Below are 13149 nucleotides of genomic sequence, written 5' to 3'. Positions count from 1 at the left end.
CGCCCCCAAATACAAAAACAGCCGATTAGCAGCATTCAAAAGATTTCTATGAGTTTTTCAAACAAACGTTACACTTCTTTAGGATGCCATACTCTGTGGTTTGAATGATTAAATATGTTCTAAAAAAACCAATATACAGCATGAAAAACACAGGGGAAAAAATCTCTTAATTGGTATTAATTACATGTAATATGCAATGTTTTATGTTGCTCCTGTATCTAAAACACCCTCAGCGGAATATTTTTGGAAAATTGGACTAATAACCTATTATTAGCAGAAATATTACAGAGGAATATTACAGCCCTGTTCATCACATGAAACACATTTTATAAGCGTGTCCCAACATGTTTAGTTGGTATAATGTGTAAAAACCACAGTTGTAAATTAAATGGAATAGTCATATGTTTTTATTTGCTCCAGTGTGTATTCTTAATAACAGCACACTGGTACACAAGAAGGTAAGACCTTGACATGTGTTACTATTTTTGGAGCTGATTTGTAACTACTAACAAGTCATATAGATTTCCTGCAGGGAATTCCTCTTTTTGCTTGTTCCAAATGGCATCTCACACTTCAGCGCCACGCTTCAGTGGGCCTCGAGGCTCGCTGGCAGGGGAGATTGAACATGGGCCCTCTTGTTGTCTCCCTACTCATTAAAAACCATCCTGCTGACTGATAGTGAAACATCCACTACATGTGCCTCCACCTCTGTGTGCAGCGTTCACTAATAGAGCTAACCGGTGGTGTAATGTGTACCTCGCTCTCCAGAGTGTGTATCTCTCTGGGCAGCTCCACGGCGTGCCGGCTGAAGTAGTCCATGGTGATGGCGTTGTTCCAGTAGCTGAGGTTGTTCTCCTGACTTGATGACTTCTTCTTCCTCCTCATGCAGCACACAGTCAAGATCACAGCTAGAGCGGACAGAAGACAGGAAGGGAGAGAGACTGAGAGCCGCTGCTTCAAATAGAATTTAGGAAAGCGCCCACGCTCGCTACAGAGGTAAAGGTTGCCGTGTTTCACGGCAACACGACGACTTTATAAGAAATAGCTAAAAAAAAGAAGGAAAAATACCGCCTTAAGATAGAGCTTAAAATGGCTACAGGTGGGTGTGCCATCGAGTTATTTTGAGCTATTTAAAACAACACAGCTGCCAGTCTCTAAGTAAGACATTTTTTAATAATATAATATCCATGGGGAATAAATCCTTATTCTTCCACCTCAAACAGAGCACAATGCAAAGGTGGAACTCTACGGCTCGATTAAAAAGACTCCCTCGTCTTGCTGTTATTATGCTATTTCACTCTCTCCAGTTTAATGCAAATGAGTCTTGTCCTGCAGGGAGTCTGGGGGCTTTCAAAACGAACGGTGAAGAAAACAGGAGGGCATTAAATAAATAAATTACAACACATACGACAAATTAACTCTGCGTGACCTCGGCTGTCCGCAGACCCTGTTGTGAGCCGTTTCATGTCAGAATTATGGTTGACAGAAAAATAGTTCTGACACGAAACTGCTCACAACAAAGCCCGAGGATTATCTCGAGTAACCGGGTCATGATTTATGGAAAGAGACATTACTGCTGAGCTTTTACAAATGTATTTATTTTGGCCATAGCGGTCCCATTATGCTGGAAAGAAGGCAAGCATCTCTGAGGGGGGCTGCTATTGATAAATATGAGGTATTCATTTTCTTATCCAACTAATAAGACAACTTCTTAAAATGCAGAACTATTCCTTAAAATATATCGATTTCTGTATGATACGAGCATCAATAGGTTTTACGTCAATGTCAGCCAAGTGATTTGGCCCTTTTTTACTATGCATTAAAATGTCCCCGTTGTCCCAGCTCCACTCTAACTTTACTTACAGCACGAGGACACCGGCACACTGATGGCCAGCACGATCCACACGATGTCCATTCTGCTCAGGCAGATGGTCAAGCGGGACAGCGGAGAGTCAACGGTGGGTCCTGAGCTGTTGCCGGGCGTCCACGGGTCCTCGGTGGTGGCAGGCACCTGCCTGTTCAGGAAGTTCCCGCTGGCGGTGGAGGGCGGCTCCGAGCCGTTCCCCGGAGCGAGGGCCTCCTCCACCGAGCTGCCGTCAGAGAGCAGCCCTCCGTACGCGGTCGCGTTCCCCAACCAGCGACCCCGAGGGGCGCTGTCCGTGCCGTTGCCTTGAACGAGGCCGTCCTCGGTGGCGGTCTCGTTGGCTGCAGGGTGGTTGTTCGGGGTGATCGTTGGATTCTGCGTCTGGAGCTCAGTGGACAGCGCCGGAGCGGACGCGGCGGACGTCACCGTCTCAGTGGGGCTCTCGGCGAGAGTCGCGGACCCGTCCTTCGGCTCCGTCACCAGTTCATCGGTGGGGGGCTCGATCGCCGAATGCACCTCCCTCAGGGTGATGGTGTGGCGCGCCGCCGGCTCTGAGGCGCCCCGAGCGCGCTCCCTGAGCTTCAGGCCCGCTGCGGGGTCGGCGGCAGTCATCGACGGAGAGGAAAAGGAGGAGCGCTCGACATCTGGGACACCCTGCCGGCCGCGGTCGGCGGGCTCCTTCACGCTCAACTTCCGAGGCTCGACGTGGCGAGAAGCAAGCGCATCTCCTCCGTCTGATTCGGAGCTGGACAGAAGATCCGGAGCTTCTCTGGCAGTAGATCCCACATCTGTATCTGGGACCGCTGTGCCGGGTGATTTAAGGACGCTGCTGCTGGCCCGGTTCGCGCTTACAGCCACTGGGTGATGGACTTGAGTCACCCTGACCAATTTGTGCAGGTGGCCTCGGTTTACAATATCAGAGCTCGGCTCCAGCGGCTGATTCACGTGACCTTCAGTGTTCACAGTGCTCGTGTCGTGGACGGGAGGGTCGTGATGAGTCAGGCTGTACGTTTGGGCTGGGAGAGGCCAGGCCAAAGGGTGGAGGGCGACAGTAGGGAGGACGATGTTTGAGGCTCGAGGGCCTCCTCTGGATGGCCATTCCCCGCTACTGGAGCCTTCCTGTGGCAAGTCCAGGGCGGGAAGTTCGGGGGCAGAAAGGGGGCTGCTGTGGGCGGCTGCCATGGAGACGGAGTCCTGGGATGTCTGTCTGAGGTACAGCTCCTGTGCCGATGACACCAGTCCTACTGGCAGTGCTAGGAATGCGAGAACACCTGCAGAGAAGGAGAGAGAAAGCTGGTGATTAGCACAGGATGATGATGCAGAATATCCTCTTAGCGCCATGAATTATTGGATTTATTTCCCTGTGGGTGTCTTTTTCAGCACGTCTATCTATCTCTATATCATTTCCCTGAAGGATCTTGCCACGCACAGCGAGGTGAGAGTGAAGCCCGGCGAATGAAACTGAAACTCAGGTGTTCAGTCGAGAGATGGAGTCTTGTCTCGCATTCATTATTCTCCTCTGCCTGTTATCTCCTGAACCTGCGGTGTTTGTCACTCACCTTGTTCTTTACTGCATTATTCACTACGAGTTGCACTGTGTGTACGTAGACGTAAGGATCTTCTGGCTTTGTTACTCTGCAGACATTCTTAAAGAGCTCAGTCTTCACTTTGGTCATAATACAACAAGCAATTATTTGATTGCAATCTCCTGATAACACTGGGGAAAAAAGGTAATTTAGTACATTTTCGAATGGATTTTTAAATGGTTTTGATCATCGTGAGCACTGTGAAATTAGATGTCTCGATAGATTGTCTGAGTTAGTACGTTTTCTGAAACAAACGATCTGTTGCTTTATGCTCAATACTAGACAAGATGTATTGACATATTGACAGACACTGTTCATGTGTCACAATAGCCCACTTAACATGCTGAAAACACCTCAGAGAATTTGACAGATTCACTTCCATACGGAGGCTGTGTCGAGACCAGCCATTAGTTGGTCCTATTATGTTATCCAGACAGCAAGAACGTCAAAGAGGGAAGAACGTGTAAAGGCTTATTAATTTCCCCTTTGCTCCCTGCCTTCGTGACACTGTTAAACACTGCTAATAGGACACATTACGAAAGTCTCCCAGCGGGAGGTTTCTATGCATTCAGAACAGGCAGAAACACAAAGTAACGTTGTCTGAACTGCTGTCTGAATGAAGTTCTGTCACATTACTTGGAGATTATTTGGGATATTGTTTCAACCATTATTGTTTTATTGCTTGAGGGATAATGCTGCCAATATTATGTTCCTTTTTTGATGTTCAACAAATCTCATGACACTCACGCATTCATTCTTACTGAAGATGCAAATGTCACGTAATGTAAACTTAGTGTTTGAGAAAACTTTAGTCAGACAGATTTGCTTCTGAGTGTTTCTGAGGCTGCTTGTGTCATGGGGTGAGGCTCAGGTGCAGAGAGACAGGCTGGACACCAGGTTTGAGTGAATCAAAAAAACTATTTACTTTGGAAAAAAAGGTCAAACATAAAAACTCTGGCTCGAAAGCAGCTAAAAAAACCACTAGGAATCACCATTGGAACAAAGGCTGGGAACGAGACATCGAAACAGAGACACTAAGAGACTGAGATAAAGACAACAAACCGACCAGAGACAAGGGAATGACAGGCACAATATATAGCGGGGAGCAGGTGTACGGCATGAGACACTAACGAGACGAGAGTGGCTGAGGGCAGGTGAAGGGAATTAACCAATCAAGACAGAGGAGACACAGGAGACACGGAACAGGGCGTTACAGCAGGATAGCTAATTGATGTTTTTAAAATCTTTTAGGAGATTCTTATCTGATTCTTTTAATAGGATGAGACAAATATAGAGAATCACCCATCTTATCCTTTAGAAACGCTCACTGAAATAATGAATTAAAGTGTATACTATAGTGGTATCTAGCAGTGATGTTGTAGATTGCACCCTCGTAAAAAAACCTCCCCCCACTCTTTCCAAGCATGTCAGAGAAGTAAGGTAAATCCTTTGGGTAATGTAAGAATGCAAAAGGTCCTCTCCAGAGCCGGTGTTTGGTTTGTCCCTTGTGAGCTACTGTAGAAACATGGTGAGCATCATGGAGGACGATGTGAAGAGGACCCGCTCCCTATGTAGATATGAAGGTTCTCATTCTATGCGAAAACACAACAATTCTTATTCCCAGGTGATTATCAACTAATTAAAACATAGTAGTACATATTATATTCCATTTCTACAAATAAATCCCCTAAAATCATACAGACTGGATCTGTCCAGATCTAAAGTCATTCACTAAAGACGGGCATGTTGGATTAAACATATCTATTATTTAAAGCCATCCAGGATAATTCATAAACACCACAATATAAACAGTATCTTTTATCGTCAAAAACTATCACAGACATGTAGCTCTTACAGGTGCACACCCCATGAGCCTGATTATGCATCACGCTTGTGACAAGAAAAAGCCTCAAAGAAGTGTGCAAAAAGAAAACGTGCCAACATGAAATAGATAACAAAAATCGTTCAATGGAGGTGTTAGGGTGGGATTACAGAGATCTCTGCATTACAGGGGTTCAGAGACAGAATTAAGGATAATGATAAAGACTGCATCGTTGTGACAATCATGAATTTCCCAAAATGCAAGTCAGAGAAAACACACACAGACTGGAAAGCTATCTTTGTGACCCAGATGTCGTGCTCAGTAACTATAGAAACCGAGTTTCCATTGACAGAGGAGAAGGAGTCAATCTGTTGAACGTGTAGAAGGGAAGGGATAGACTATTTCATAAAATGATTAACTTTAAATATAAAAAAAGCCCAGGCGAATGTCAATATCAGTAATCTGAAATCTCTTTGCCATAGAAAGCTTCTTCATCCTCTTTCCTCTTTGTTCACCGCAGGATTTAAAATACACCACGGCAGCTGAACCCCAAAGCACTGACTATTTAAACTGAGCCTCTGAATCATTAATCATATTCCTCCATACTCAATAACACAGACTACCAGGATAGAGGGTCCGGGCCCCATCTTCCATTAACCGAGCCTGTCACGTCTCTAATCCACGGAGCCCACTCCAGACTCATAACTGAGGAGATAACACACATGGCCATCCTTGATTTATGACTGCGCGTCTCTCCTAAAATGATCCTTTAGGCCGGGAAATGGAACACAGACTAACCCCAGCTATCAAAGCTTAAGTATCTGGCCGATTGATGATCGTCTGGCATGTGAATAGCCGTCACGTTTAGAGGATAAGACCCTTTGAGATGCTCAAAAGAAGAAGAACATTTCACAAATTGACAAAAAGACACAACAAAAAATCAAAATAAACAAATTCACGTCATTATTACGACCAAATCGTAGGATTTGTATATTAAATACTTACAGTTGCAAGCAAGGTAGAGTAATTTTTCTTTTTCATGCAAATAAAAAAAGTAGATGAAGTGAGATTAAAGAGGCCAATGAAGAGTGAGGACGTTGTCGTGGCCGGGGTTGAGTAATAACTTCAATCAGTCCGCAAACCTGACTGTCACAACCTGGCAACCCAACACGGTGCTTCTACTGAATAAAACATAACACCCAGGCTCCCTTTACCAACAAAGCTATATCACAAATGGGCAAACGTAATGCTCAGGCACACACACACACACACACACACACACACATTTTGGGACATTGCGGTTTTGTCAAATCATTTTTTATTAAAGATCATATCTTCAATGTTAAAGAGCAGGATCTGCTTTTAAAGTAATCCTGCACCCAGACATCTGCCCATTTATTCATTAGTGCTGATTAAAGATTCTGTATCAGACGCTGTAACTTTCATATTATTCTCATTATTGAGGATCATAATTACGAGGCGTTGCACAGGTTTCCTCGTGAGTTGATGGAAGATGAATATCTCAAACTGTGCACGAAAACAGCCGACAGAAAATATCCATACGATGTATCATTACATTGTTTCATCGTGTTTCAACCTTCGTTGTTAGTGAACAAGAAATCCATCTATTTTTGACCTGAACAACATACGTTACACTGCTGAATTCTGCTCTGTGCTGGGATCACACACACATCCGTGTGTTCTCACACACGCATCCTGAGGCAAATGGGTGTACTTCGTCACAACGGTTGTGTGTCTGGCTGATGGAGTGAGAGCGTAAGCAGGGGGAACGCAGACAGAGAGCCCGACCCGTCCTCCACAAAGACATGCATGGGAGTGTGGGGGTGTGGGAGGGAGCAGGCACTGCGGGTGAATTAACTAGAGAAATGATTGAAAAGGCCCGAGATGGGAATTGAGCTTCATGAACATCCATTATTGAGTTGAAGCAATGGGGACGAACATAAGAAAATTGGATGGAAAAGGGGCAGAATAGCGAGGTCGGTGCGGGGGGGGGGGGGGGGGGTGGCAGCGAGGAGGCCGGAGGTGTAGCGGGGAGTAAGAGAGGGAGATGTGTGTGCGTGTGTGTGTGTGTGTTTCATCAGTGATAGGACACGGACAAAAGGAAAAAGGTTGGATAAGACACATTAGACCAAGCTCCATAAAAAGGAAAATCAGGTGTGAGAGGTTGGAGCCTATTAGAGGCACATTTACATTTATTTTACAAGAAAACACCCACAAAAGGAATCGTCCCATTGAGAGTGATGACGCATAAGAGGAGGCGGACAACAAGAAACCTCTGAATCTTTGCTCAAGAGAAGACCAAAAACAACAACAACAACAACAAAAGTGGTGTGCTACAACATTTCAATGGCAGCATTGAATTGAAGACCTTTGTCCCAGTCTGGACCGGCAGGAGACCCACAGCTCACACGGTTATCACTCACTCCAACCTGATGCCGTCTCTATCTGGATCCCCCAGCTGACTGATCACCTCAGAATAGCACATGCTGATGTCACAAAGACAAACAAACCCGTTGACGTGACTAACGAGGCCTGATTTCCAGGCTCGGGGTGGATGGAGGGAGGGGCAACGTATGCAGGGGGAAAAAACCTGCTGAATTGGGGCTCTTTTGAATGCATAAGAAGCCGGTGACATCCGTTGAAGTCCTCCATTGAAGCCGTCAGGGACGTCAATAAATCATGTTGCAAAGGAGGATCCTGCGCACTGACCCAATGCAGGCTTTGTCCCACCAATCATTCATTGTTAGATTCAATGTCAGGGGCCAGAGCGACTGTCACTGCATCTAAAGTTACGCTGGTGGAGTAAAAAAAACAAAAAAAACACAACATTGCTGATGAAGTTCTGCATGAAACTCATGCCATGGAAGAACCATATAGTTCAGGTGCACTAATCAATCAAACTGGAGCACTTAGTGTGTGGTATGCAGGCCATCAGTGCGTATGCACTAGCCTGGATGCATCATCAACCCTGAGGGGCGGGGCCACTACTCCCTGTGGAAGGTGGGGGTATTTATCTTTCTTTCCAGGGGTCACCTCATGCTACATGCGATGGAGAAAGATGTGGTTTGAATGTGCGTACAGGGCCGACGAGGCAGGTGTTGGAGCCCGGCCGGTCGTGTCACGTCATCAGCGGGCAGCTGGCAGCGGCACTATTTGAATGGGAGGCTGGACGGGAAGCCAAAAATAGAAGCTGCAAAAACCATCCATCAACTAGAATGGGCACTCGGTAGAGCGCATACCTTCGCATATCACAAGATTGGGCATTGAATTATGAACATTTTGGCATTAGTTGCATGCCAATTGGATAGAAATTGACTGCGCTATGGTAAAAAGAAGATTTTGACCTTTTCATGACATTAACCTTGACCTTTGACCCGATCGATCCCAAAATCTAATCAAATGGTCCCCGGATAATAACCAATCATCCCACCAAATTTCATGCGATTCGGTTTAATACTTTTTGAGTTATGCGAGTAACACGCATACAAATAAATAAATAAATAAATACACGGCGATCAAAACATAACCTTCCGCATTTTCAATGCGGAGGCAATAAGACTGGTGACGGTTCGCCAGGCTGTACTTCTGAACTGCTCCTGCTCCGTCATCTCCCTGCTCAGGCAGCGTGATCGGCAATAAAGGAGGAGAGGAACTGCATGTGTGCGGATCTACGGTCAAGGAAAATCTGTCCGAGGTCACATGTGTGAATGAAACTGACCAAACCTGCATTAAGAATACACTTCTATCAACTCCTAAGTATGTGGAGTTTTTTTGTAATACTTAAAAAAAGGGTAAGCAATAGCTCAATGTATTTCAGCACCGTCATCTTCAAAAATCTATATTAATTAATGTGAGTTAACTGTCATCGATAGTTTCAGCAAATTGTATTTCTCAGCGTTAAAATCTAAACGTTTCCTCTCGGACCTCCATCCACAAGCAGGATTTCAATCACGGTGGATGAATACCGAATCTCTCGTTTATTTAAGGTTTTGCATTGAAGTTATTTAAAAAATATATATTAACTCCCCCCAGGTTGCTTCAACCTCCTGAATAATAACTATGCTCCTCATCAACATGTTAAGGTATCTGACAAACCTGGAGGAAGACCTCCACGCAATCCAAAATGTACTAAAACAGTTAAGTTAACTTAGGATTTCCCTGATCTATGAACTAGACGGATGTCATTTGAATGATAAATAGAACCAGTATCAATAACGATCTCAATGTGCCCTTGGGGAACATCCTGTGCCGACACTTTCTTGGTAATGAATGCCTGAAATGCAAATGTACAAGAACTAAAGGGAACCACTGCGTGTCCGCCTCATTACTCAATAGGATAGCATGTATTACTGTTGTTTGGAAAACCCCAGGGCATTACGGCATAACTAATAATTAACCACGTCCTCCTCTCTGGCCGGCCGGCCCTCCATGGATCACATTTAGCCTCGTTCATGCTCATCACGACCAGCGGACGAACCACCATGGGAGTCCCTCTAACTCCCTCGGGGCGAATGAAGAGGCTTTATCTCTCAGTGCTCGTCAGAATACCGATGAGCCTTTATCGCATCATACCGGCGCACACACCACGGAGACGATCCCTAATACAAAGAGTTTCATATCTCACGTTCCGGGATAACGGCTAACAAGCCTAAATCAAAGCAATCATAAGCCTTAAATGGGGGTTTTATTGAAGGTAGTCTAAACCCTGAATTTGAGTCTTTGACAGAGCGAGTCGATCCGATCCGTCAGTTCAGGCCGACCTGTCTGACTAACTGCTGGTAAAATTGAATTATCTCGCCTGGACTGAGCGCTATCAGCCATGACTCACTCCAAAATACCAACAGTGCTACGACAGCACCGTCATCACCACCACTACAACCGTCACTGCAACTAATAGTACTTTAATAGCAATATTTATGGTGCTACCATTTCAGAATAATGTAGATGATATTATTGGATTACAAAGGTGGGGCTGATTTTTACTTGATTTATTGTTGGCTAGCATACAGTAATCTATAATAATAAATCACGAATGAATGAGAATTATCAAATAAATGTGGTAGATTAAAAACGAAACCTGTCAATCACAAGGTCACGATCACACACTGAAGAATATCACGCTTTATCCTCTATTTTATTCTAAAATGGGCCCATAATTTACAAAATGAACAACTTTTGCATTAAAGAAGATTTAAAACTTGCGATTGAAACCATAAACTCATGTTCACACAGTTTACTGAGGTTATCATTGAGGAGAGACGTCAAAAGTATACACACTGGTCCTTTAAGTACAGTAAATATCCTTTCACTGCAACGGCTTGAGCCCCTGTAAACATGCGTCCACACTACAACTGCTAATCCCCCTCCTCTTCCTCCCGTCACTGAAACAGTAAATAAAGCCTGAGTCCTTCTCACTACACATGCATACGGTTCGAAAACAAGACAAATCAATGATTAAATGCGTTGTTACGAACAGTTAAGGCTGTCAGGAAAAGAACAAATGGTGAAATGCTATACGTTGAACTGTAAAGCTATAACAAACTGGATGAGTGGTGATCTCGTTTCACCATAAAAGGAAACAAAAGCTTTTTCCTTTCTCTTTGATGATGTTGTACGAGTACGCTCATGTTTCAAGAATGTAGCTTTTTCAATTCTTTCATGACTGAACTACATTTGCATTCCCGTATTGTACGATGACAATAAGATGAGACGTACACACACACATATATATATTTATCGAGAGACATCTTTAAGGTCTAACAGACACATTCCTTTTGCTTCTGGGCGTGTTCGTCTGCCGTTCTGGGGGTTTCTGTCTCGCGGGGGGAAACCGTCAGATAGGACACATCCTGTGGACCTCTGGAACCGTCCTGGCGGAGGAGGACTGGATGGGCGGAGTGGGTGAAGAGGCGGAGCGGGGAGGGGCGCTACAGATGTGAGCCCTGCGATAAGAGGGGAACGCTCTCGTAACAGGATAATGGCTTCCTGTTTGAATGCCGCCGCAAACTGTTCGCCGGCTTTACGAACGGCGGCTTTGAACAGAGGCGCGTTTATCTGAGAATCAGACGGAGGGAGAATGTGAAAGCAAGAACAACAAAGAGGTTTTGTTTATCGTTTAGCGGCGACTGACAGCGTCAACAGGAAGGAGAAACGTTAAACAGGAAGTTGTCTGGAGAACACTGAATTACAGGCTTGCGGTTATACAACTTAAAGTCGCCGACACGACCAATGTTCTCCACCTTCACGGAGGATTTCAACATTTTCACTGATGTCGGCGGCTTCAATCACACAAGACGAGACAAAGTCAGACTCGGAGGACAAGTCAAGCCTTCTGTACTCGTTAGCACACGCTAACTAGCACACGCTAACTAGCACACGCTAACTAGCACATGACAACTAGCACACGCCAACTAGCTTCCAAATGGCTAACTTCAAAACCCAATTCGCAAGCGACTGTCGCGGCTTTTGCTTCGAAAGACGGCGCAGCCAGACGAGTAACTTCTCCGCATTGTTTCAGGTGTCTAATGTCTTCAGGTAGGGACCCCTGACGAGTCAGAAGACTAACAAACAAACAAAAACAAGTACAGAGGAAATCTCTTCCCGCTCTGTCGCCCGTCATCATCTGCCTCAGTTCTCTTCTATCTCCCGTCTCCTGGATGCAGCCTGAGGATGTCAAGGCACATCTGTCTCCTGCAGATGGCTGCTACAGACAGATAAATGAGAAATGTCTGCGTATGGCACAGAGGCAGAGGTCTCAGGTGGGCCTCCGCTCACCGTGAAAGAGGCAGCCCTGATGGAAGCGTGAACTCGATGCGAAGTAGAGATCACGCTGCTCCCAGAGAAATAGAAATATAGTCTGAATATAAACTCAATACAAAGCTAGGCCCGCATGTTTCTCGACTCACACCGCTGCGATGTGACCTCGCTCCACCTCTGCGTAAAGCACTTCTCGCACAGCGGTCCGGTCCGAGTTTATCACTTCTGAGGGATTAAGGCAGTTCTGTCAGACAGCCTTTGGCTCCGCTGGCCCGAGGTGGAGCTCGGGGGGTGCGTACCAGATATCGTCATCAGCCTGTTCAGCTAACCGTCCAGCAGCCTGGTGGGTCCCAGTCCGACCCGCCGTGCTCCATATTCATGTGACATTCTGCGCACAGAGACGTTATCATGTCCTCTGAATCTAAAGCAGCACGAGAACCAGAACTCAGGGGATACAACACTGTACAGTGTCTGAAATCTACAGGTTCCCTGAAGGTATTCATCAATGACAAACCACCATGAGAGCGGCTTGTGGTTAGAAGAGAAAAGGCATCACTCCCCCCCCCTCGGGTTTACTCACTCAGCAGCTGGCAGCGCAGGACCTGCAGGCTTGTCTTCATGGTATCATGTGATCCGGTTCCTCCTCCACAGTGCTCATGGTTCTCTAGTAAAGACAGAGAGAGAGAGAGAGAGGGAGCAGAACAGGGAAGAGAGGTAAGAAGAAACTCAGCGCTCAGGTATCAAAATCACATTCGAGTCACGGTCCGGTATCGGCGCGATGCACTGTGATTGTGTCCGGGCAGGTTTAAGTAGGGTACACACAAAAAAAGAAAGAAGGCATTGCAGATAAGATTGTGCGGCTTAACCTCGACACTTTAATCCCTGTAATGACTGCCAGAGAAGAGTTACACCTCTCACAGCGGATCATGTGAATTACACCCAACTGAAATGTCACACTAAAAGAGCAGGTGGAGCGCTGGCGGAGCCTCCGCTGCTCCGGCTTCAAATCAGCGTTGGCATCCTGCGGGCTGCGCTGGTGAGTAAAACCGATTAAGGAGCATTAAAACATTGACCAGTAAGCCTGGCTCTGAGACGCCCAC

At 45.7% G+C, this 13149-nt stretch overlaps 1 protein-coding gene across 4 annotated transcripts in view; it reads right to left on the bottom strand.

Annotated features, from left to right (window-relative positions):
• Positions 1-13149, bottom strand: part of tmem108 (transmembrane protein 108) — a 39527-nt gene that overhangs the window by 3727 nt on the left and 22651 nt on the right. For 3 of the 4 annotated variants that reach the window (XM_056433699.1, XM_056433697.1, XM_056433698.1), the window contains exons 2-4: positions 12630-12713; positions 1864-3135; positions 757-908 (exon numbers count right to left, since the gene is read on the bottom strand). In XM_056433699.1, the coding sequence (XP_056289674.1) occupies positions 757-908; positions 1864-3135; positions 12630-12669 (1464 nt within the window). In that variant the 5' untranslated portion in view covers positions 12670-12713. Of the gene's footprint in view, positions 1-756; positions 909-1863; positions 3136-3423; positions 3860-12629; positions 12714-13149 lie in introns of those variants that run through there. The other variant, XM_056433700.1, reaches the window with a different exon arrangement.

This window comes from Pseudoliparis swirei, chromosome 16 (genome assembly GCF_029220125.1).
Source record: "Pseudoliparis swirei isolate HS2019 ecotype Mariana Trench chromosome 16, NWPU_hadal_v1, whole genome shotgun sequence".
Lineage (NCBI taxonomy): Eukaryota > Metazoa > Chordata > Actinopteri > Perciformes > Liparidae > Pseudoliparis > Pseudoliparis swirei.
Note: the sequence above shows the minus strand (reverse complement) of the source record. Positions and strands in the feature narration are given on the sequence as shown.